The sequence below is a fragment of the Ruditapes philippinarum genome, unplaced genomic scaffold (assembly GCF_026571515.1).
Source record: "Ruditapes philippinarum isolate M1 unplaced genomic scaffold, ASM2657151v2 ctg3240_1_1_1_1, whole genome shotgun sequence".
NCBI lineage: Eukaryota > Metazoa > Mollusca > Bivalvia > Venerida > Veneridae > Ruditapes > Ruditapes philippinarum.
The window spans coordinates 109,834-136,928 of NW_026853538.1; the positions used below are offsets into that span (position 1 = coordinate 109,834).

Genomic DNA, 27,095 nt, shown 5'->3' on the forward strand with positions numbered 1-27,095 from the left:
TACCATGGAGCCTTTAAGGCTATTGAAGTCGCCACATATTCAATCACACGTTTTTTTGTGCAACCGGCTTGTCGGATACAAGATTAATTGAAAATGGTGTTAGATATTGAATTATTCCGGTCGGATAAAGGAGGAGATCCTGAAAAAATTAGACAAAATCAAGCAAAACGATTTAAAGACGTCACGTTAGTTGATAAAGTCGTGGAACATGACACTCAATGGAGAAAATGTAAGTAAAAGTTGCAATTATTCGGACAGTTTAACTTTCGGAAATATGATGCAATATGAGGAAATCTTCAATCAGAGACATATAAAACAGTGTCTCTGCTTCTTTGAATGAAATATCTACTTTATTTAATTGTGTAATATTTCTTTTAACTCTGCAAAGGTAATTTTTAAACATGTTTTTGAAGATAGATTTAAGTAAAATTTTAATAATAAAAAAAAAATTAAGAAGATTTACTCAATTACTGGTTTCCTAGCAGTTTCCGGCCCCAAATCGCACTTTTTAACAAATAAAAAAAATATATGTCTACAGACGAGTACAAAACTTTGATAGAACAAAATTAGGTACCTGTCTATCAAAACCATGTTTCAATGTTGCTATTTAACTTTACTTTTTTAATTTGAATATACGCTGGAACAGGCCTTTCCCCAGGTGCTTTTAGCGCCGCGCTCCGACTGTGCCTTAATCTCCAAATCAATCTCACCGTTTTTGACGAAAGTGAGCGAAAGTGACTTTTTAAATATGAATTATAGCGTATTAATAGACTTTTACAATAAAATTGCAGGTTGTAGACATACCTAATATCAGAAATTGATATTTATTTTTAAAAATAATTAAAATGATGATTTAATCACCATTTATTTGCATTATTTCTATACAAAAGTACTTAGTTTTGCAAAAAAGTAATTTTGATCGGATATTTTATTATAGGTCTCTTCTTTTGGCAGGTACACGTCTAACTATAAGAAAGTGAAACCTAGAAAAAAAATAATGGTGGAATTTTTATAGGGAAAAACTATATATGTCTTTGGGAGCACCAACATTCATTAAATGAGTGCCCTGATTGTCCCTGTAAATAAAAAGGCCCTAGGTATTAGATATGGTGGTCTAAACATGAACATAAATTTGTCTTCTCTCAATATATTCAAAGGAAGGCTTTAGTTTGTTGAACTTAGCCAAGTAAGTGTTAGTCAATTTAATAAATTTAATACTGTTGCAAAAAAAATAGACAATTTATCATTAAAATCCTTAGATTACAAATAATCTTAAAAATGTATTGAACTTAAAAAAAACAAAATAGAAGTATACATGTGCTAATCAATTTAATAAACTTGATATTGTTGTGCAACAATAATTGATGCGAATAATAGAAAATTCATAATTATAATACCTTGATTACAAATTGTCTTAAAAATGTCTACAAAAAATAAACCTCATATAAAACAATTTTATAATGCGTTATTGCATTTCGGAAACTATTTTATAATGCAGTATTGTGTTAAATAAACATACAATAGTTTCCAGTTCAGATTAGATAATGGATCATTGAGTTTATTGTGGTTTACTACATTATCTTATTTATTACCTGTTGTCATTTAAAATGCTTGATTACCTCCAATTATTCGAAGAAAAAGCAGAGCTATTGTCATGACCCACTCGTTAGTGTCGTCTGTGTGGTTCATTTAACTATTCTATTATTTTATGATTTAATGCTGTTATCATTTTCTTTCCTGCATGCATGTGTGCAGTATATGAATATTAAATAGATAATGGTTTTGGAAAATCAATCTAGTGCAAAAAACCTATATAAGACGTCTGTTTAAAGTTTCACAAATATCTGGGATCTTTTATCTTTGACAATGAATGCAGTTTAAGCCTTGGTGACTCATGTTATCGAGTGTTGAGAAATAATATTCTTTAGCCTCATTTGATATTTTGTTATTATTTGTTTTAATTGCTGTTTAGAATACTTTGACAAAACAACCTTTTGGACAAGACCTTGAAGTTGAACTGACATTGATCATATTACTGAATTTTGGTGAAGTTGTCATAATTTTGTTATGTACAGTATGTACTGATTTGATTTATACATGGACAAAACAACACTTGTGGCCAAACAGACATGTTTAATAATCTAGATATAACATTGACCTTTAAATGACCTTGACCTTCAAGGTCAGATGATTGAATTTTGCTTATATTTTCTTAACTTTTTCATTTATTTTAATATGGAAATGATTCATACTTGGACAAAACAACAAGTGTGACTAGACAGACATATTAAAGTAAAAAAAAAAAAAGGAGAAAAAAAAACACTTTTTTTTTGCCCCCTTTCAAAGAAGTGGGGGTATCCGTCGATCCGTAGACAAAATGGTTTCTCATAGATAACTAAAGAACGCTTAGGCCTAGGAACTTCAAACTTGGTATGGGGATCATTCATGACCAGAAGATGACCGCTATTGATTTTGGGTCAAGGGGTCAAAGGTCAAGGTCATATTGATTTTGTAGGTAAAAACAGGTTTCTGATCAATGAATAAATAACGCTTAGGCCTAGAAAAGTCCTTCAAACTTGGTATGGGGATCAAGGTCAAGGTAATATTGACCTTGTAGGTAAAACGGTTTCCGATCAATAACTGAACATTTCTGTCTAGGAACTTCAAACATGGTATGGGGATTGCTCATGACCAGTAAATGACCCCTATTGATTTTAGTTAAGGGGTCAAAGGTCAAGGTCATATTGACCTTGTAGGTAAAAACAGGTTTCTGATCAAAAAATAAAAAACGCTTAGGCCTTAGAGCTTCAAGCTTGGTATTGGGATCAAGGTCAAGGTAATATTGACCTTGTAGGTAAAACGGTTTCCGATCAATAACTTAACATTTATATCTAGGAACTTCAAACATGGCATGGGGATTGCTCATGACCAGTAAATGACCCTTATTGTTTTTAGGGTTAAGGGGTCAAAGGTCAAGGTCATATTGACCTTGAAGGTGTTAGCAGTTTCCGATTAATAACTTGACAACCCATGGGCCATGGCCCTCAAACTGCATAGGTGCATTGTTCTTGACCAGTAATGATTTTTGGATCAACATATCAATGGTCACATTGACTTTGTAGGTAAAAATTTGGTTTTTTGTGTATTTTTGTTTAGAACACTGTGTTTGATTAAACCCTAATGGTTTGCTATTTGTATGACAACAATTAGTTTGTAATTTTGTGTTAAACTATTAATTTTAGGTAGATACAGGGCTGATCTGTTAAACAAGTTGAAAAATGTGTGCAGCAAGGCTATTGGAGAGAAGATGAAGGTGTGTACATGTATATACTTGAAATTCACCTGATTGCTGATAACATTAACTTATATAAAGCTTTATCTGATGAAATATTTGTTATAAAAAATTAGAAAACAATAAAATTTTGTTGTATTCATAACCTAATGGTTTCTTGAAAGATATGTTGCAAAGGATTTTGATATACTTGTAATTTAATAACATGAATACTGTACATGTCAATAGAATAAAATGTTTCAGAACAAAATATTTCACATCTATTTTCAGTAGGTTTGATAATGATTCAAATCAAAGATACACATCAGAAATAGTAATTTACTCCTTAATTTTGACTTTTGACTTCCAAAATGTAACGTTTCCAATGTCAGATATTTTGCAGTCTCTGACTTCCAAATTTTGGAACTTAATGGGAAACCCTGATTCTAAATTTCTTGATTCATGGTCGATCATTTACATGTATAATATGTTATGTTTTACAGAAGAAGGAACCAGTAGGCGAGGATGAGACATTGCCCGAAGGTCTGCAAGAAGATCTCGAATCTGTCAATCAGGAAAAATTAGCTGTAAGATTTATAAAATCGTTTTTAATGCATTCGTTCTTTTAAATTCAATATTTTATGACTTTTCTTTAAACTGTTTTACAAAATAGTTTGGCTACATTTTTATCTTTAGATTGTTGACACTGAAAATACTTTTGACTCCTTTTTTTTAACCATTCAAAGAAATAATTTCACACTTCAAACATTTGTTTTTTTGTTATGTAAACATTATGATTTATGATACAAAATGTATTTCAGTTGGTTTATACATGTTAGTTTTCTACATAATCGTAGATAGTTTGATAAATACAGTTAATTCACTTAAACTTTTTTATTTCATATCATTTCATGTATATATATAAATTTGTAATCTTCCTTGTTACGTGGTCTATCTACTTTTATCTAGCTTGTAAATTGCATGTCACACAAGGTTTTCATTATTAACAGATTGGCAAACTATGTTATCAATTGAAATGCTGTTAAAATTGGTTGTATTTTCAGCCTGTAGATTATAGTATCCCTCTTGACCCTTGGCTAAATCGGTTGTTTTCACTGGCACATCTGTTGCCTTACTTTAAAAAAGAAAAACCCTGAATAATCACTTTTATAGTCTTGATTTGACAATACCTTACAGCAAAGGCAATCATTATAAATTTGAATTCAATTTTGTTCTGTTCATTTTCTATGCACAATTTTCATTGACCATATTATATTTGTTATTTCAGTCTCTCACAGTGACACAGATCAAGAAGTTACGAGTGTATATTGACGATCAGACAAAGCAGAATGATTCTGATCTCACCAAACACGAGTCAGAGAGAAACGAGTCTCTCAAAGAAATGGGCAACATTCTCCACGAGTCGTGCATTGTCTCAAATGATGAGGTGAATTATTAACATTCTGTGGTTCATCTTCTTTTAAAATCATTTTGTCAAAGACTGCATCCCTGGTATTCCATAATTTTCTCCACCCACTTAAGTCAATATTGAGAGCATCCGATTTGTAATCCAGGGGTTGGTGGTTTGATCCTTTGGTGTGACAAAATTTCTCCATTACGATTGTTCTACAACAATGAGTCAAATATTCAATTGTCTCATTGATGGAAAATTGAGTCACTAACAGCTTAAGCCCAGTAAATGTTATGTGCATTATGATAAAAATAGAATGTTTCAGTGCTCAATGCAAATTTCAACAGTGATCAGTTAACATATAGACCCACTATCTACGGACATCGTGTTATAATTATGGCCACTAGCACAACATGGTAGGAATACACTGAAATTGGCCTTAACAGTGTTAAATGATATTGCTAAGACTTGTATGGTTTTCTGTCACCTTTTGAAAGACCCAATATTTAAATAGTTTAAAAGGTATAGAAAATGTCAGAAATTTTTTTCAGGCTTAATTGAAGCTGATTGAAGTTATTAGTATGAATTATTACCTTATATGATATCTTATTTCATGCATGATATTAAAAATGGTTGAACTTTGACCTCTAGGATGAGAATGGAATTGAGAGGACATCAGGAGATTGTGAAAGTAAAAAGAAATATTCTCATGTTGACCTGATAGTGATGATAGATGGGGTAGATGATACTAGAGGATCCAGTGTAGCAGGTGGTAGAGGCTACTATCTCAAGGTACTGTTAGTAATTGATATCCTACATATTTTGACATAAGCTACAAGCTTCATAGACATACTTGGCCACATCATGTTTCCAGGGGTGTGAAGTGTTCTATATTGACCTTGGAAATGAAATTTGACCTTGACCCTGAAATGACCTGGATTTTAAAAGTGAAGTTTAAAGAATTTGTGAAAAGATTGCTTTTAGTATTTTCTAACATATTTTGGACATAGACATCTGTGTTTTATAAAACTGTGCTGTTATTTATACAAATATGCTTACATTTACCAATATTGTCATATGTGTTACTGTACGTTTGTTTGATATTCTAATAGATTAAAAAAGATTTTTTTAATATATATTTTACATAAACATAAGGCAAGATATAACAAGCAGGGTGATCTTTTTCAATTTAAAACATTAAAATGTTCACTATAGTCATATAATAGAAACATACACCTGTATTCATTATTGAGAATACAGTGTAAACTCCACAGAGCGACCCTCTCTAGAGCAATTTCCTCTTTACAACAACAGTTGCAATTTTCTCAAAACAAGACTGGACAATAAATTTAGCCTCCCTAGTGTAATACCTCTCGTCAACATAATCGTTTACTCCCAAAGGTGTAGCTCTACAGAGCTTGTACTGTTTCATTTTCTTACAGTGAACATGAATGTCTATGTGTACAGTATCACATAGGAGTTTACTTTATTCTTTACCTTCAGTTTTGTCTGTGGCAGAGTGGTTAAGGCCGTTGACTTTAAACCACTTGCCCCTCACCGCTGTGGGTTCGATTCCCCGACAGGAACTTGTGAGGAAGCTATCAAACAAGCTTACGGAACGCCAGTGGTTCTACTCAGGTGCCTGCTCGTGCCGGAAATAATGCACGGAAGGGCACCTGAGGTCTTCCTCCACCATTAAAGCTGGAATGTCGCCAAATGACCCATACTGTGTCGGTGTGATGTAAAACCCAATCAAACAAAACCTTCAGTTTCACTATATTTCAGGGACCAGCTGTGTTTTTAGAGCAAGCACTGATCAACCTAGCAATGCGGTTATTAAACGAGAAAGGTTACACCCCCCTGTATACACCTTTCTTTATGAGGAAAGAGGTGATGCAAGAGGTGGCTCAACTCTCACAGTTTGACGAGGAACTGTATAAGGTAATACATTTGCTCTGTAACACAAGTACGTCTTCATATTAAAAACAAAACAGAAATCATTTCATTCATATTATGATATTAGTGCTAACAGTGATTTTCCTCCTTATTTAACAGAGGCCTCTCTCCAGGTAAAATTTTCTTTAAAATCATGCCATTTCCCTAAAAAAAATTGAAAATTACCCCATCTTTCTTATTACTTCACTATTAGCAATTTTAATGATAATTTCCCCCTTATTCAAGAGGGTAATGCCTCTTCCCTTTTAAGTGAGAAAAACCAATGGCTAAAAGTTTTATTTAATAGACCTATTATTTTTCGGACTCCTTTCCAGAATCTTGTGTGGTCACACAAAAATATTAAATTTTATCCAAAATATAAAGAAGAGCGGTACTTTTTTGTAGTTTTGTCTTTAGTGGCAATCAATGCTTCATTTTAGCATGTGGATAAATCAAATTTTGGTGCGTATTCTTATTTTCATCTTAGCCTGAACAAAATTATTGAAATTTTGTTTCTAGGTCATAGGTAAAGGAAGTGAAAAGCAGGAAGATGGTAGTGTAGATGAGAAGTACTTGATAGCAACATCGGAACAACCTATTGCCGCCTACCATCGTGATGAATGGGTTCCTACAGAAACCTTGCCCATTAAATACTGTGGTTACTCGACTTGCTTCAGACAAGAAGTAGGATCCCATGGTAGGGATACTCGTGGCATCTTCAGAGTCCATCAGTTTGAAAAAGTAAGATTTTATTTGTGAAATATGTTTAAAATGTATTTTTTCAAGGGACTGTTGAGTATTGTTGATGAACCTATAGCTAAAGAAATGTGTGACTCTTAACTATTATAAAAAAAACATTTCTACATAAAACAGTGTCACCTTATATAACAGAGTCCTTTATTCCCATTGGAATTTTCTTTAAAAATCATGCAGTTTTTCTAGAGATCTGAACTTTCCCCACCTTTTTTACCTTACAAATAAGCAATTTTACCAAAATCAAGAGGCTAAGGCCTCTTCCCAACTAAGAGAGAAAAACTACTGTGAAAATAACAAAAATTATTTTTGTAAAGATTGTTATCATGCCTTTATGTTTTAGTTTATTACTTTGACTTTCTGTGGGTGCTTTATTGTTCACTCACTTACAGAATGATGTTATGAATAGGTTGCAGTTCTTAACATTTTTTCAAGGATAGTAATAGAAGAAGTTTATATTTAATGAAGAGTTAATTCCCCTTGCAGGTTGAACAGTTTGTACTGACCTCCCCTCATGACAACAAATCATGGGAAATGATGACAGAAATGATCACAAATGCTGAGGAATTCAACAAGCAGCTTGGAATACCTTATAGAATAGTCAACATAGTTTCGGGTAAACTCATTTCTTGGGTCTTTTTGGTAGATGAAAGATGATTCAACTCTTTGTGCACCAATTTTTAAAGGTCCCAATTAAAAAGTGGAGGGAGAGCATACTGTGAAAGGGTGGGATGTCATGTTAGTTTTGCTTGATCGGTGTCTTGAAAAGGTATAAACCCTGGTTTATGTAACTTGGTAGGAACATTGCCAGTAGATAACCTGTATTGAGGTAATTTGGTCAAAGTTCAAGGTCACAGTGACTCTGTAAAATGCTTGTCCAATCAATGACTTAAGAAGTATTATGCTTAAGTTTATTTAACTTAAAGGGGACATTGCCATGGCTAGAGGATGACCTGTAATAGTTTTGAGGTCATTAAGTCAAAGGTTAAGGTCACATTGACATTTTTTTGTAAAATCCATGTCCAATTAATAACTTGAGGAGGAAAACGCCTAAGTTTAATAACCCATGGCTAGTAGATAACTTATTGATTTAGGGGTCATAAGGTCAAAGTCTTAATGACACTTGTAAAATCCACATACTTCACTTCAGTGTTGTTATATTTTTCTGGTCTTTCGGGATCACTGATGCCAGCACTATTAAGTGTTGAGAATTGAGTACCTCTCAAGATGGTGCTTGGGGGCGTGAGGGATGTTGCACGTATTCATCATCCCTCATGTACAGACTCAATCAAACCGAGTCTGCAATTCTTATGTTATTTTGTTGTGATTAATGCTTCCGAGGGATCACATTGTTTCCAGATTTTTAACAGTTATTTGAGTTTGTTACACTAATTAACTTTTTAGCTTATTATGGACATTCCCAGTGGCAAGTAGATGACCCCTATTGAATGTATTGAGGTTATTAGGTCAAGGTCAAAGTGACACTGGATGTAAAATCCTTGTAATGTCAATAACAATTAATAATATAGTTTAAGCAGGATATAGACTAGTCTGAAGCTATGTTTATGTTCTAGGAATAGAAAGTCACGATAGAAACAAGAAAACATGTTACATAGGGACTGAAAAGTGCATTCCTTTCATTGCAAAATGACAGTTATCACTTATTATTTGTATATATTATATTTATTAGCTAAAAAAATATGCATAAGTTTGTCTCCTTGTGTGGTGCTAAGAGGATCACTGGTTTATATTTAGAAAAAAAGGACTGTTTTGCTCTGCATTTGAGGAAAATGTTCCGCTGGATTACAGAATAATCTGGTATCATAAATCAAGGATAATAATGTTAACAGGTTGTTTTGTTTATTGTTTAAGAACGGGGATTGGTAAAGTATAATACTTTGCAATAATGACACAGGTTTTTCCATTCTTATGCTGAAATTGATTTTCCCTGGTATACTTGTGACATTGCACTGTTTGTTAAATATAAGAGTATAGTTTTGTAAAGTTGTGCCTGAACTGACCTTGAAACATGCTATATTTTTCAGATTTTGGTTCACATTGACATTTTTTTGTAAAATCCATGTCCAATTAATAACTTGAGGAGGAAAACGCCTAAGTTTAATAACCCATGGCTAGTAGATAACTTATTGATTTAGGGGTCATAAGGTCAAAGTCTTAATGACACTTGTAAAATCCACGTACTTCACTTCAGTGTTGTTATATTTTTCTGGTCTTTCAGGATCATTGATGCCATCACTATTAAGTGTTGAGAATTGAGTACCGCTGAAGCAGGTTCTAGGGGGCGTGAAGGATGTTGCATGTATTCATCATCCCTCATGTACAGACTCAATCAAACCGAGTCTACAATTCTTATGTTATTTTGTTGTGATTAATGCTTCCGAGGGATCACTTTGTTTCCAGATTTTTAACAGTTAATTGAGTTTGTTACACTTATTAACTTTTTAGCTTATTAGGGACAATCCCAGTGGCAAGTAGATGACCCCTATTGAATGTATTGAGGTTATTAGGTCAAGGTCAAAGTGACACTGGATATAAAATCCTTGTAATGTCAATAACAATTAATAATATAGTTTAAGCAGGATATAGACTAGTCTGAAGCTATGTTTATGTTCTAGGAATAGAAAGTCACGATAGAAACAAGAAAACATGTTACATAGGGACTGAAAAGTGCATTCCTTTCATTGCAAAATGACAGTTATCACTTATTATTTGTATATATTATATTTATTAGCTAAAAAATATGCATAAATTTGTCTCCTTGTGTGGTGCTAAGAGGATCTCTGGTTTATATTTAGAAAAAAAGGACTGTTTTGCTCTGCATTTGAGGAAAATGTTCTGCTGGATTACAGAATAATCTGGTATCATAAATCAAGGATAATAATGTTAACAGGTTGTTTTGTTTATTGTTTAAGAACGGGGATTGGTAAAGTATAATATTTTGCAATAATGACACAGGTTTTTCCATTCTTACACTGAAATTGATTTTCCCTGGTATACAAAGTAGACTGAACAAGTACGTAAATAAACAATATTTCAACCTGCTAGTTTGCACATACTAAAAAGTCCAAAGTTCTATATTTCAAGGCTAAAGCATTTTATGTTTTTAAGATTTAAGGTAAATATTGATTTTTACATGCACTATCATATCATATTGCACAGTGTATTGTTTAAAAGTGTATGATAATATAGTCGCAAATACAATAAGTTGTTTACTAGCTTTATGTAAAATGCCCTTGGAATATTTGTGACATTGCACTGTTTGTTAAATATAAGAGTATAGTTTTGTAAAGTTGTGCCTGAACTGACCTTGAAACATGCTATATTTTTCAGATTTTGGTTCAGAGATCATTTTAGTATTCTCAAAGTTCAGTATTCTGAAATTGGGGATCATACAACTAAGATTTTTTGTGTAAATTAATACCTGTAATAGCCTATTTGAATTTTAATTTTGAGTTTATTCAGGATTTCAAAAGATTGAAATTAAAAAAAAGTTCTGCCCAGTTTCAAAAGCTTGATTGGCAAGTTTCCAGTAAATCCTATACAGTTTCCACAGTTGGGTGGTATATTATATCCAGAACCACATTTACTTTTAAGTAACTCACAGTATTATTTTGAATTCTAATAAGTTTCATTAACCTGTTACTTGCCAAAACTGCAGTTGTTTAATTATTGTGAATTTGCCTGGGGCTTTTCTATATAAATATTGGGATTTACTAAACCATTTTGGAAGTTATTGATCTTGTGGATGTATATAAAGTACATAACATGTTTTGTTATAGAAACATTAAATGAAGTTAAGCAAACTACAAAAAATCAGTAAATCAAATAAATAATGTGATATACCAATCAGTCTTGTTGGGGTATATATTGTACAGTCAGTTGTGCAGGTATGCATCCCATCTAGTAAGCAATAATTTTTAGCTCACCTGAGCTTGCTCAGGGTGAGCTTTTAGGATAGATGAATGTCCGTCGTCCGTCGTCCGTCCGGCCGTCCACAATTGCTTGTGAACACTCTAGCGGTCGCATTTTTGCCTCAATCATCATCAAACTTGGTCAGGATGCTTATCTAGTTGAAAGCTCGGATGAGTTCGAACATGGGTCATCTCAGATGAAAAACTAGGTCACAAGAGCTAAAAATAGAAAAACCTTGTGAACACTCTAGAGGTCACATTTTTGACCCAATCTTCATCAAACTTGGTCAGGATGTTTGTCTAGGTGATAGCTCGGATGAGTTCGAACATGGGTCATCTCGGATGAAAAAGTAGGTCACAGGAGCTATAAATAGAAAAACCTTGTGAACACTCTAGTGGTCACGTTTTTGAACCAATCATCATCAAACTTGGTCAGAATGCTTGTCTAGTCAATTGCTTGGATGAGTTCGAACATGGGTCATCTCTGATGAAAAACTAGGTCACAGATGCTAAAAATAGAAAAACCTTGTGACCACTCTAGTGGTCGCATTTTTGACCCAATCATCATCAAACTTTGTCAGGATGCTTGTTTAGATAATAGCTCGGATGAGTTCGAATATGGGTCATCTCGGATGAAAAACTAGGTCACCGGAGCTATAAATAGAAAAACCTTGTTAACACTCTAGTGGTCACATTTTTGCATCAATCATCATCAAACTTGGTCAGGATGCTTATCTAGTTGATAGCTTGGATGAGTTCGAACATGGGTCATCTCGGATGAAAAAGTAGGTCACCGGAGCTAAAAATAGAAAAACCTTGTAAACACTTTAGCGGTCACATTTTTGCATCAATCATCATCAAACTTGATCAAGATGCTTGTCTAGGTAATAACTCGGATGAGTTCGAACATGGGTCATCTCGGATGAAAAACTAGGTCACAGGAGCTAAAAATAGAAAAACCTTGTTAACACTCTAGTGGTCACAATTTTGACTCAATTGTCATGAAACTTGGTCAGGAAACTTGTCTAGGTCATTGCTGGGAATAAATCGAACATGGGACATCTCGGATGAAAAACTAGGTCACAGGAGCTAAAAATAGAAAAATCTTGTTAACACTCTAGTGGCTACTGTTGTGATCCAAATATTCTGTTAATTGGTCTGAAAGTTTGTTTTGATGATTTCTAAGTCAAGATTGAACATGGGTCATCTTGGATGAAAAACTAGGTCACACCGCCCAAATATGGAAAAACCTTGTTAACATTCTAGTGGTCACATTTTCGACTCCATTATCATCAAACTTGGTCAGAATGCTTGTCTAGGTAATTGCTTGGATGAGTTCGAAATGGCATGTGAAACTAGGTCACCGGAGCTAAAAATAGAAAAATCTTGTTAACACTCTAGTTGCTACTGTTTTGATCCAAGTATCCTGGAAATTGGTCTGAAAGTTTGTTTTGATGATTTCTAGGTCAAGTTTGAATATGTGTCACCTGGGTAAAAAACTAGGTCGCACTGCTCAAATATGGATAATCCTTGTTAACACTGTAGTGGTCACATTTTTGACTCACCTGTCATGAGACTTGGTCAGAATGCTTGTCTAGGTAATTGTTTGGATGAGTTTGATAATTCAGGTGAGCGATCTAGAGCCATCATGGCCCTCTTGTTTTTTTTTTTAATGCGTTTATTTAAGGTCGCCGCCGGAAAGCCCATATGGGCGACCGTACACTCAAGTCCGGCCATCCTAGAGTGTCCCGCCGAGATTTTGTCATCAATTTTTTTCCAGCTTTTATTAGCTCACCTGAGCATATGCTCAGGGTGAGCTATTAGGATCACTCTTCGTCCGTTGTGCGTCGTCCCTCGTACGTTGTCCGTTCAAACTTTTCAAACGACATCTCCTCTGAAACCATAAGGCAGATCATAATGAAACTTGGGATGTTCCTTGTGTGAAGCCTTAACAAAGTTGTTCAAAGAATTCCATTCCATGCAGAACTCTGGTTGCCATGACAACCAAAAGAAAAAACTTTAAACATCTTCTTTTAGAAAACCCAAAGAGCTAGAGCTTAGATATTTGGCATGAAACATCTTCTAGTGAGTGTCTACCAAGATTGTTCAAATAAAATCCCTGGGGTCAAAATTGGCCCCGCCCCAGGGGGTCATTGATTTTCCCTATATGCATATAGTAAAAACTTAAAAAAATCTTCTTTTAAAGAACCCAAAGAGCTAGAGCTAAGATATTAAGCATGAAACATCTTCTAATGAGTGTCTACCAAGCTTGTTCAAATAAAAGCCCTGGGGATTAAAATTGGCCCCGCCCCAGGGGGTCATTGATTTTCCCTATATGCATATAGTAAAAACTTAAAAAATCTTCTTCTAAAAAACCCAAAGAGCTAGAGCTTAGATATTTGGCATGAAACATGTTCTAATGGATGTCTACCAAGTTTGTTCAAATAAAAGCCCTGGGGTCAAAATTGGCCCCGCCCCTGGGGGTCATTGATTTTCCCTATATGCATATAGTAAAAACTTAAAAAAATTTCTTTTAAAGAACCCAAAAAGCTAGAGCTAAGATATTTAGCATGAAACATCTTCTAATGGGTGTCTACCAAGTTTGTTCAAATAAAAGCCCTGGGGTCAAAATTGGCCCCGCCCCAGGGGGTCATTGATTTTCCCTATATGCATATAGTAAAAACTTAAAAAAATCTTCTTTTAAAGAACCCAAAGAGCTAGAGCTAAGATATTAAGCATGAAACATCTTCTAATGAGTGTCTACCAAGATTGTTCAAATAAAAGCCCTGGGGTCAAAATTGGCCCCGCCCCAGGGGGTCATTGATTTTCCCTATATGCATATAGTAAAAACTTAAAAAATCTTCTTCTAAAAAACCCAAAGAGCTAGAGCTTAGATATTTGGCATGAAACATGTTCTAATGGATGTCTACCAAGTTTGTTCAAATAAAAGCCCTGGGGTCAAAATTGGCCCCGCCCGGGCTGACATTGATTTTCCTTATATGTGTATAGCAAAAACTTAAAAGTCTTCTTTGAAAAAACCCGAATAGCTAGAGTTTAGATATTAAGCATGAAACATTTTCTAGTAAGTGTCTACAAAGATTGTTCAAATAAAAGCCCTTGGGTCAAAACTGGCCCTGCCCCAGGTGTGTCATTGTTTTTAACTATATGTGTAAAGAAAAAAACTTGACCAGCTAGACCTTAGATGTTAAGCATGAAATATCTTCTAATGGGTGTCTACCAAGTTTGTTCAAATAAAAGCCCTGGGGTTTAAACTGGCCCCGCTCCGGGGGCCTATATACAGGTGAGCGACTTCAGGGCCATCATGGCCCTCTTGTTGGTGGAGGAAGACCCCAGGTGCCCCTCTGGGCATTATTTCAGGCATGCGCGGGTACCTGGGTAAAACCACCGACCTCCCGTAAGCCAGCTAGCTGGATGGCTTCCTCACATGAAAGATTTCGACCCGAGTGAGGATCAAACCTACAGCGGTGAGGGACCTGTGATCTCTAGTCAGCGACCTTAACAATTCGGCCACGGAGGCCCCTTAAAAAATAATTAATAAAATGGTTATGGTAGCAATTAAGGTAGTGTATACTGTCTTCAGTTATAATTTTTCCTCTTAAAAATCTATTTTTAGGCGCTCTGAACAATGCTGCTGCTAAGAAACTGGATCTTGAGGCCTGGTTCCCTGGATCAGGGGCATTCAGAGAGTTGGTTTCCTGCTCAAATTGTCTCGACTACCAGGCAAGAAGGTTAAAGGTCAGATATGGCCAAACCAAAAAGATGAATCAGGAGGTATATCTTACTTTTAAATATTTGATTTTTTTTCTGTAAGATTTTAGTATTCAAGCAGAAATTGTTTTAGTGTATTAATCAATTTTGGTTGAAGGTATTGTTAGTCCCCTACCAGTTAAACCAGTTGTAATCCAAACCATGGTCATTCGTGTCGTGTAAAAAAATCTGGATCTTGCCATAACTTAAAAAGTAAAAAAGGTAGGTTGATGATACTTGCTATGGAAATGATTTTATATTGCTATAGTTATGGATATAGCAAGAACAATGAGATTTGACATACATCTCAAATCCTATGAGAAGGAAAAAAGTTAACATTTATTCACCTATATCTAAGAATTATGTTAATATTCTTAAAAAATGCACTTGTATTATTACTTCCTTGTTCATTATTACTTCCTTGTTATGTGCTGGCCTTCAAAAGGCATTCTTAGACAAATTCTTTATGTCAAATGTTAATATTGATATTGGTTGAGGTAGAAAATCAACAACATTGTAATGGTAGGGGACTGTTGCATTGTCTGTGACAAGTTCTTGGTTGTCATAATTTAACCTATTACTTCATATACACGCCTTTTAACGCCTTTTTCACCCCCCCCCTTTTTGTTGTCTCAAATGATGAAAAAAATGCCTTATTTAGGCCCCAAACACTTGTTTTTGTTTGAGAAATGTTGTTAAAAAAAGTGACCTCTTTTTCGGCGCGACCCCCCAACCAAAAGATACATCAGGGGGTTGCCAGAAGAGGTTGTGCCCCCTTCTGTTTGGGGGGGTTTGAAGGGGGGCGGAGTCCCCCTCATCGCCAAGAAAATTTTGGACCTGTGAGAGGCTGTAAATGACCCCAGATTGATCATAAGGTAACGTGTAACCCACGCTGAAAAGCATTTGACTCTATCTCAATCCATTGAGAAGTTGCAGCACTTTGAAATCAATTTTGATGGAAAAAATCAACGCAAAATAGTGATTTTTGGCAATTTTGAGATGTCCCCTCGTTGCCATGGTAACAGAAAATTTAAGCCTGAGCATGTTGTTGCAAGGGCAATGGTGCAGTCAACATTTGTGCCAAGTTTGATTAGTGTTGAAGCAGTTTTTATAGTATTATAGCAATTTGAACTTGTAACGGGAGACTTTTCAATGAAAAACAGCCCATTTTTCACAATATGCTCATGAAGTAATGGGTTAATGAAAAAAATAAAAAATCTACAAAACAACAATTTTTCTTCAAATTTATATGACAGACCATGTTTAAACATGAAAAAACGCGATTAAGGGTAATTTCAAGTATTTTCATCATTTTCTGTTAACCCATTACTTCATATACACGCCTTTTAACGCCTTTTTCACCCCCCCCTTTTTGTTGTCTCAAATGATGAAAAAATGCCTTATTTAGGCCCCAAACACTTGTTTTTGTTTGAGAAATGTTGTTAAAAAAAGTGACCTCTTTTTCGGCGCGACCCCCCAACCAAAAGATACATCAGGGGGTTGCCAGAAAGGGGGATGTGCCCCCTTCTGTTTGGGGGGGTTTGAAGGGGGGTGGAGTCCCCCTCATCGCCAAGAAAAATTTTGGACCTGTGAGAGGCTGTAAATGACCCAGATTGATCATAAGGTAACGTGTAACCCACGCTGAAAAGCATTTGACTCTATCTCAATCCATTGAGAAGTTGCAGCACTTTGAAATCAATTTTGATGGAAAAAATCAACGCAAAATAGTGATTTTTTGGGCAATTTTGAGATGTCCCCTCGTTGCCATGGTAACAGAAAATTTAAGCCTGAGCATGTTGTTGCAAGGGCAATGGTGCAGTCAACATTTGTGCCAAGTTTGATTAGTGTTGAAGCAGTTTTTATAGTATTATAGCAATTTGAACTTGTAACGGGAGACTTTTTCAATGAAAACAGCCATTTTTCACAATATGCTCATGAAGTAATGGGTTAATGAAAAAAATAAAAAAATCTACAAAACAACAATTTTTCTTCAAATTTATAATGACAGACCATGTTTAAACATGAAAAACGCGATTAAGGGTAATTTCAAGTATTTTCATTATTTTCTGTTAACCATTACTTCATATACACGCCTTTTAACGCCTTTTTCACCCCCCCCCCTTTTTGTTGTCTCAAATGATGAAAAAAATGCCTTATTTAGGCCCCAAACACTTGTTTTTGTTTGAGAAATGTTTGTTAAAAAAAAAGTGAACCTCTTTTTCGGCGCGACCCCCCAACCAAAAGATACATCAGGGGGTTGCCAGAAGGGGGATGTGCCCCCTTCTGTTTGGGGGGGTTTGAAGGGGGCGGAGTCCCCCCTCATCGCCAAGAAAATTTTGGACCTGTGAGAGGCTGTAAATGACCCCAGATTGATCATAAGGTAACGTGTAACCCAACGCTGAAAAGCATTTGACTCTATCTCAATCCATTGAGAAGTTGCAGCACTTTGAAATCAATTTTGATGGAAAAAATCAACGCAAAATAGTGATTTTTGGGCAATTTTGAGATGTCCCCTCGTTGCCATGGTAACAGAAAATTTAAGCCTGAGCATGTTGTTGCAGGGCAATGGTGCAGTCAACATTTGTGCCAATTTGATTAGTGTTGAAGCAGTTTTTATAGTATTATAGCAATTTTGAACTTGTAACGGGAGACTTTTCAATGAAAACAGCCATTTTTCACAAAATGCTCATGAAGTAATGGGTTAAGTTATTGGTAGCTATTGAAATATGGAAACTGTTAGCCTGTATATGTTTTGGTTTGTTGAAGCATTTTTATTTATGTAGGCTTTATTTTGAGAGATGTTGTTGCAAATCATTGTTAAAACTTTTTTTTATTTTGTGAACAGGTAGAGTATGTACACATGTTAAATGCCACAATGTGTGCCACAACTAGGGCCATATGTGCAATCCTGGAGAACTACCAAGTTGAAGATGGCGTGATAGTGCCGGAAGTTCTACGTGACCTTATGCCATCACGTATGTTGACAATTAAATTACATGTATTAAAATATCATGTTGGTTTTTAGCTCTACTTTTTATACACCCGTTTGAAAAACGGGACGTATTATGGGAACGCCCCTGGCGGGCTGGCGGCGTCCAATTTTGTCCGGAGCATATCTCCTACATGTATGGAGGGATTTTAATGAAACTTCATAGAAATGTTCACCACTATGAGGAGCAGTGTCGCGCACATGAACCAGGTCTCTAGGTCAAAGGTCAAGGTCACACTTAGAGCTCATTGAAAAATGCTTGTCCGGAGCAAAACTTTCCACATGTATAGAGGGATTTTCAATATTACTTGGCACAAATGTTCACCATTGTGAGGCGGAGTGTCGCGCAAGATTCAGGTCCTTGCGGCCAAGGTCAAGGTCACACATAGAGGTCAAAGTTCAGATAAAAATATGAAGATGTGTATATGGACCATTTAGTCATCATTTATTGAGGGATTGTAACACAAATGGTCATTATCAAGACTATGGCTGTGATACATATAATTTAGGTCAATATATACAAGGTCAAGGTCACTAAAGATGATGAAATATCCATATTTTGTCCGGAGCATATCTCCTACACGCATGGAGGGATTTTAATGAAATTTCATAGAAATGTTCACCATTATGAGAAGCCATGTCACGCACATGAACTAGGTCTCTAGGTCAAAGGTCAAGGTCACACTTAGAGCTAATTGAAAAACGCTTGTCCGGAGCAAAACTTCCACATGCATAGAGGGATTTCAATATAACTTGGCACAAATGTTCACCATTGTGAGGCGGAGTGTCGCGCACAAAATTCAGGTCCCTGCAGCCAAGGTCAAGGTAACACATAGAGGTCAAAGTTTAGATAAAAATATGAAGATGTGTATAGGGACGATTTAATCATCATTTATTGAGGGATTGTAACACAAATGGTCATTATCATGACTACGGCTGTGACACATGTACTGTAGGTCAATATATGCAAGGTCAAGGTCACTAAAGATGGTGAATGTCCAGATTTTGTCTGGAGCATATCTCCTACATGTATGGAAGAATTTTTATAATATTTTAATGAAATGTTCACCACCATGATATGTATTGCTCCATGCATGATCCAGGTCTCCAGGTCAAAGGTCAAGGTCACACTTCGAGCTCATTGAAAAACGCTTGTCCGGAGCAAAACTTCTACATTCATAGGGGGATTTCAATATAAGTTGGCACAAATGTTCACCATTGTGAGGCTGAGTGTCGCACGCAAAATTCAGATCCCTGCAACCAAAGTCAAGGTTGCACATAGAGGTCAAAGTTCAGGTAAAAATTTGAAGATGTGTATAGGGACCATTTAGTCATCATTTATTGATGGATTGTAGCACAAATGGTAACTATCATGACTACAGGTGTGACACATTTAATTTAGGTTAATATTTGCAAGGTCAAGGTCACTGGAGATGATTAAATATCCAGATGTTGTCCGGAGCATATTTTCTACATGCATGGAGGAATTTTAATGTTACTTTATAGAATTGTTCACCACCATGAGACGTAGTGCCCTGCACATGAACCAAGTCTCTAGGTCAAAGATGAAGGTCACAGTTAGAGCTATAGAAAAACGCTTGTCTGGAGCAAAACTTCTACATGCATAGAGGGATTTCAATATAATTTGGCACAAATGTTCATCATTGTGAGGCTGAGTGCCGTGCATAAAATTCAGGTCCCTGCGACCAAGGTCAAGGTCACACATCCTGTGCATATCTTCCCTACTGATTTGTTTTAAGGTTCATTTAACAACACAGTGCCAAGAATAAAAACTTGCTTGCTAGATAACACTTATCCATAATGCCCCCATCTCCATCTAAAGCTTTCGTAAACGGGCGTATTTTGTGACTATGGCACCCTTGTTTTGAAAATAAAGTAGAGGTATTGTTATAGTCGCGGCAACGTTGCCGTTGTGGTTGCCGTCCACAAACTTGTACCTGGATCATAACTTTTTTAGTTCTTGGTGTATTGTCTTCATACTTGGCCACAACAACCCTTTTTTAGCTCACCTGTCACAAAGTGACAGGGTGAGCTTTTGTGATTGCTTTTTGTCCTGCGTCCGTCCGTCCGGCGTCTGTCCGTCGTCCGTAAACTTTTACTTTAAATGACATCTCCTCATAAACCACTAAGCCAATTTCATCCAAACTTCACAGGAATGTTCCTTTGGTGGTCACCTTTGAAAACTGTTCAAAGAATTTAATTCCATGCAGAACTCTTGTTGCCATGGCAACCAAAAGAAAAAACTTTAAATATCTTCTTCTAAAAAACCCAAAGAGCTAGAGCTTAGATATTTGGCATGAAACATCTTCTAGTGAGTGTCTACCAAGTTTGTTCAAATAAAAGCCCTGGGGTCAAAATTGGCCCGCCCCAGGGGGTCATTGATTTTCCCTATATGCAATATAGTAAAACCTTAAAAAAATCTTCTTTTAAAGAACCCAAAGAGCTAGAGCTAAGAAATTTAGCATGAAAACATCTTCTAATGGGTGTCTACCAAGTTTGTTCAAATTAAAGCCCTGAGGTCATAATTGGCCCCCGCCCTGGGGGTCATTGATTTTCCATATATGCGTATAAGTAATAACTTAAAAAATCTTTTTTAAAGAACCCATAGAGCTAGAGCTAAGATATTTAGCATGAAACATGTTCTAATGGATGTCTACCAAGTTTGTTCAAATAAGAGCCCTGGGTCAAAATTGGCCCCGCCCTGGGGGTCATTGATTTTCCTTATATGTGTGTATAGCAAAAACTTAAAAAATCTTCTTTGAAAAAAAAACCCAAATAGCTAGAGTTTAGATACTAAGCATGAAACATCTTCTAGTGAGTGTCTACCCAAGTTTGTTCAAATAAAAGCCTTGGGTCAAAATTGGCCCCTCCTCGGGGGTCATTCATTTTCCTTATATGTGTATAACAAAAACTTAAAAAATCTTTTTTGAAAAAACTCAAATAGCTAGAGTTTAGATATTAAGCACGAAGCATCTTCTAGTGAGTGTCTACAAAGTTTGTTCAAATAAAAGCCCTGGGTCAAAATTGGCCCAGCCCCAGGGGACATTTATTTTCCCTTATATGTGATATAGCAAAAACTTAAAAATCTTCTTTGAAAAAACCCCAAATAGCTAGCGTTTAGATATTAAGCATGAAACATCTTCTAGTAAGTCAAAATTGCCCCACCCTGGGGTCATTGATTTTCCTTATATGTGTATAGCAAAAACCTTAAAAATCTTCTTCAAAAAATCCGAATAACTAGAGTTCAGATATTAAGCATGAAATATTTTCTAGTAAGTGTCTACAAAGATTGTTCAAATAAAAGCCCTTGGGGTTCAAACTGGCCCTGCCCCAGGTGTGTCATTGTTTTTAACTATATGTGTAAAGAAAAACCTTGACCAGCTAGACCTTAGATGTTTAGCATGAAACATCTTCTAATGGGTGTCTACCAAGTTTGTTCAAATAAAAGCCCTGGGGTTTAAACTAGCCAACTACGGGGGCCTATATACAGGTGAGCGACTTCAGGGCCATCATGGCCCTCTTGTTTAGAATTGCTTGTTTCTATTTTTAGAATTGCGTGTTTCTATTTTTAGAATTGCGTGTTTCTATTTTAAGAATTGCGTGTTTCTATTTTTAGAATTGCGTGTTTCTATTTTTAGAATTGCATGTTTCTATTTTTAGAATGGCATGTTACTATTTATAGAATTGCGTGTTTCTATTTTAAGAATTGCGTGTTTCTATTTTTAGAAATGCGTGTTTCTGGTTTTAGAATTGCGTGTTTCTATTTTTAGAATTGCGTGTTTCTAGTTATAGAATTGCGTGTTACTATTTTTGGAATTGCATGTTTCTATTTTTAGAATTGGGTGTTTCTGTTTTTGGAATTGCGTGTTTCTATTTTTAGAATTGCGTGTTACTATTTATAGAATTTCACAAAGTGACAGGGTGAGCTTTTGTGATCGCTTTTCGTCCGGCGCCGTCCGTCGTCCGTCCGTAAACTTTGTTTCAAATTTTATCTCCTCCTAAACCACTATGCCAATTTCATCCAAACTTCACAGGAATGTTCCTTTGGTGGTCACCTTTAAAAATTGTTCAAAGAATTTAATTCCATGCAGAACTCTGGTTGCCATGGCAACCGAAAGAAAAAACTTTAAATATCTGCATTTTAAAGAACCCAAAGAGCTAGAGCTTAGATATTTGGCATGAAACATCTTATAATGAGTGTCTACCAAGTTTGTTCAAATAAAAGCCCTTGGGTCAAAATTGGCCCCTCCCCAGGGGGTCATTGATTTTCCCTATATGCATATAGTAAAAACTTAAAAAATCTTCTTTTAAAGAACCGAAAGAGCTAGAGCTTAGATATTTGGCATGAAACATCTTCTAATGAGTGTCTACCAAATTTGTTCAAATAAAAGCCCTGGGGTCAAAATTGGCCCCGCCCCAGGGGGTCATTGATTTTCCCTATATGCATATAGTAAAAACTTAAAAAATCTTCTTTTACAGAACCAAAAGAGCTAGAGCTAGGATATTTAGCATGAAACATCTTCTAGTGAGTGTCTACCAAGTTTGTTCAAATAAAAGCCCTGGGGTCAAAATTGGCCCCGCACCAGGGGGGTCATTGATTTTTCCCTATATGCATATAGTAAAAACTTAAAAAATCTTCTTTTAAAGAACTCAAAGAGCTAGAGCTAAGATATTTAGCATGAAACATGGGTCAAAATAGCTAATGGGTGTCTACTAAGTTTGTTCAAATAAAAGCCCTGGGGTCAAAATTGGCCCGCCCCGGGGGTCATTGATTTTCCTTATATGTGTATAGCAAAAACTTAAAAAACCTTCTTTGAAAAAAAATCCCAAATAGCTAGAGTTTAGATATTAAGCATGAAACATCTTCTAGTGAGTGTCTACAAAGTTTGTTCAAATAAAGGCCCTGGGGTCGAAATTGGCCCCGTCCCTGGGGTCATTGATTTCCTTATATGTGTATAGCAAAAACTTAAAAAAATCTTCTTTGAAAAAACCCAAATAGCTAGAGTTTAGATATAAAGCATGAAACATCTTCTATTAAGTGTCTACAAAGTTTGTTCAAATAAAAGCCCTGGGGTCAAAACTGGCCCCGCCCCAGGGGTGTCATTGTTTTTAACTATATATGTATAGTAAAAACTTTAAAAATCTTCTTTTAAAAAAACCCAATGTGCTAGAGCTTAGATGTTTAGCATGAAACATCTTCTTATGGGTTTCTACCAAGTTTTGTTCAAATAAAAGCCCTTGGGTTAAAATTAACTCTGCCGGGGGGGGGGGGGGGGGGGGGGGGGGGCGGAGAAGGTCATTGTTTTTCCTTATATGTGTATAGCAAAAACTTAACATCATGAAACATCTTCTAATGGGTGTCTTAATTCCAAGTTTGTTCAAATAAAAGCCCTGGGGTTTAAACTGGCCCTGCTTCGGGGGCATATATACAGGTGAGCGACCTCAGGGCCATCATGGCCCTCTTGTTAGAATTGCGCGTTACTATTTACTGAATTGCATGTTACTATTTATAGAATTGCGCGTTACTATTTATAGAATCACGCGTTACTATTTAAAGAATTGTGTGTTACTATTTTTAGAATTGCGTGTTTCTTATTTTAGAAGTGTGGATAATAATCTCCTTTGGATAGCTTTGATACATTTAATATACTCATTAAAAAGTTTTCTTTATTAAAACAATCCAAAAAGTTTAATGAACATTTGCCAGAATCTAGAGAGGTGCTTCTTAATTAAAGCAACATTTATTATAGAATACAGCATGCAAACAAGTACACATGTATATATATATATTAAAAACCATATTCTTGGTGTACTTTTAGAATACAAGGAAAAGATTCCATTTGTAAAAGCGGCTCCCATTGATGAGCAGGAAGTTAAGAAACAAAAGAAAAGTGGGAAGAAAGACAAACCGAAGGACGTAGCTGAGAAAATGGACAAGATGGCAATAGGTGACAATTAAAACCATGACCAATCATTTAATGATTTTATATCACAACCTTTACAGTGTGATGACAGACTTTTAATGTTTGTGAAGAGATATAGTGGAACTATGAAGTATATCAATAATACACAGCAGTTTTTGAAGTTTTGCAGTTTAAACAGACTTTCTTAGAAAGTAACGGTATAGGTTCTTGACTTTTTGTTTTGATTGTTTAAACTTTTTTGTTTTTTAGATATTTAAAAAAAATTAAGAGACTTAGATTTGACTCTACTAATAAGTGTATATAAGAATAAATTTAGTATCAGATTTTCATTGTATGATAATGCAAAATGATTCTGGCACATGATTCTGGCACCTGTTATAAGAATGTGAGACAGGGCAAGCTGAATTTCAAATTAAGAATAAATTCTTTAAAATTTTAATATATTCATGCACTCTGGTTCCAGGTCAGTGATGATACAGTGTTGATTTACATTCATAAGGCCATCCTTAATAATATATATGTTTGCTATTGCCGACCCAGAGTTATAAGGAGTGGGTCGGTAGGTAGGCTTTTTTTTTTTTTTTGTTATATGATTTTTACTGAACGTAAGTTAATACGCTTAGTACGTTGTAGCAGATTGTGGAAATTTGGACTACGTACACTATCATCATCGGCGACGGCAAAACTTACATGTAAAAGACTGTCAAAAAACAATAAAAAACATGTTCACTAGTAATCATAACATGAAATAAAAAAAATGACTATGTGGACATAAATTCAAGCATGGTCAAATTACCGATGTGATAAACTTCTCCTGCGTAAATATTCCCGTACGAACTGGAAAAATTATAGTGGATCACCAGGACATATCGTTTTATCGGGTGATCATTACTCAATTTATTACACGTCTGTAAAAAATAACACACGCAAGATTTGTCTCCTATAATTTCTGAATGGCGGATATTTGCACCCCTGTTTTAAAAATGTTAAAATATTTCATTGTTAGTTACCGAAAATTATCGCCGATTGTTGAAATTCCATAGCGCTAAAAGACACAAAAACACTCGCGCAAAAAGTAGCATCCATAAATAAAAGGAATATAATGTTTCCATTGTTAAATAATAAATACAAAATTTACACACGAAATGACCTCTGACAAATGACTGGTCGGCTCTTCTGAAGAATCTGTGAATCTTTGATGTTTACACACCTGTAGTTGTTGCCGAATCATCAAAGAAGTGCCGACACTCAATTGACTTCCACCTCATTTTTATATATCAGAAAAAAACTGTCATTTCTTTTTGTCAAGGAATGATTACACATGTTTAATTATTGCTCAAGTAAAAAAAAATGTTGGATATTTATTGTGTCAATATTATTGACATATTATTAATCGGAAGTTCATTTTGACATGGAGTTTAATTAGACGTATGTATATTTGTGATTTTGATTGTGATATTTTATTTACATTTTTACGATCTTGAAGATATTGTGCAATACTTGTGTCTGCTATCAAAGCAACAATGCATATGAAAGGACCACAGCTTCCAAAAATTTATTTTTTCGGTCAATTTTATGACAGAATCCCCGCTGCTACCAGAAATGTTTCATTGCATGGGCTAAGTATTTAATCTGTGTCGGCAGTCATCAACAAACGAACATGTACTCCAAAGCACATTAAAATTACCACATGGTAAACTAGTGACCATATAAATGCTTTACAAATATTCATTAATTGAACAAACATTATTTTTAATCCCGTTTTGATACGTTCTATTATTAGTTAATTCAACTTAATTGCCGCGCGCATGCAGTACTGCGTGACGTAAGGAAAATATCCTTCCCTGGTTGGTCGCTATTTATGTAAATACTTTAAATAGTAATGCACAGAATGCCCTCATGAATTATCACTCGTTACTTTACATATTAAATGTGTGATTTTCCTCCGATTTTATTATTGTTTTCGAGGGAATTTTTTAGGTCGAATGCCCTGGCTGATTTGGCGGAAATAAAAAAAAATCTGATTTTTTTAAGCTGAAAAAAACTTTTGAGTCGGGGCATTTTCGGTGGGTCGGCCGGCAATAGCAAACAGATAATTTTTTAAGAGTGGCCTAAGCCCACCTACGAACATGGCAGATTGACTTAGAAAGTTAGAGGTTATTGTCTTAAGCAATTGACTTGAATTTCAATAACTCTGTACTTAAAAAGGCAAGATGCAACACTTAATCATTATGAAGTAAAACAATAAAGATTAATATTTCATGTATATTTGCAGGAAAATAGAAATATCTTGGTACCAATGAAGAAGATGCTAACATGATCATTTTATCTATTTTAGAAACCAATTTTACAAACTCTTTTGTAAATAATATTGTCTTTGAAATTTCGTATTCCTCTAGGTCTAAGGTGTAAATGATGAACTGTAATACGATATTGAATTCATTTTCTGTTTACTTTTTATTAAAAAGGAAATTTTGATTTTTTTTTTTTGGTGACATTAATTCCCTAATATCAAGAGTGTGGTCTTAATTATTGACAGTTTTCATTTTTGTAACCAGATTCTTAAATGATTACTGATGTTTTGGCTTTCAGAATTAAGTTTTAATTTTTTGTTTTATGTATATGTGATATTTTCTAAACTGATTTTTTTTGTTTTCTTATAAATTACTTTATTTTTAGAACAAAAAGTTATGTCCACAGAATAAGGTAGAAGTTATTGACTGAAATCAACATTATTAAGGAGTGTGGACCAGGCTGTTGTTTAATTCCATTTCAACATAAATGTTTGATGGTAAGACCACAGGTGCCCATAAGGGTCTAAAATAATGCATGGAGGGGGACAGGAGGTTTTATTACAGTATAGCTGGAAAGTTGCCATATGACTGTAATCGTTTTGGTGTGACTTACAAACCAACAAAAAATAATAATGTTAAAACATTTGATAATCATCTACCTAGCTTTTTATGCCACCGCAGCATCTGCGATGCGGTGGCATATAGCGATTCACCTATTTGTGTGTGTGTGCGTTTGTTTGTTTGTGTGTGTGTGTGTTATATAGATTATATAGTGAACTTAAAAAATCTTCTTGTGA

At 35.2% G+C, this 27,095-nt stretch overlaps 1 protein-coding gene across 1 annotated transcript; it reads left to right on the plus strand.

Moving 5' to 3' along the window:
• LOC132737156 (serine--tRNA ligase, cytoplasmic-like) lies at positions 1–26,484 on the plus strand. The gene is made up of 11 exons (XM_060724408.1): positions 1–229; positions 3,243–3,313; positions 3,775–3,858; positions 4,560–4,718; positions 5,334–5,474; positions 6,468–6,623; positions 7,137–7,358; positions 7,857–7,986; positions 14,937–15,094; positions 17,916–18,045; positions 23,900–26,484. The coding sequence occupies exons 1-11, from the start codon at positions 94–96 to the stop codon at positions 24,037–24,039; spliced, it is 1,527 nt and encodes a 508-aa protein (XP_060580391.1). The 5' UTR covers positions 1–93; the 3' UTR covers positions 24,040–26,484.
• The last annotated feature ends 611 nt before the right edge of the window (positions 26,485–27,095 follow it).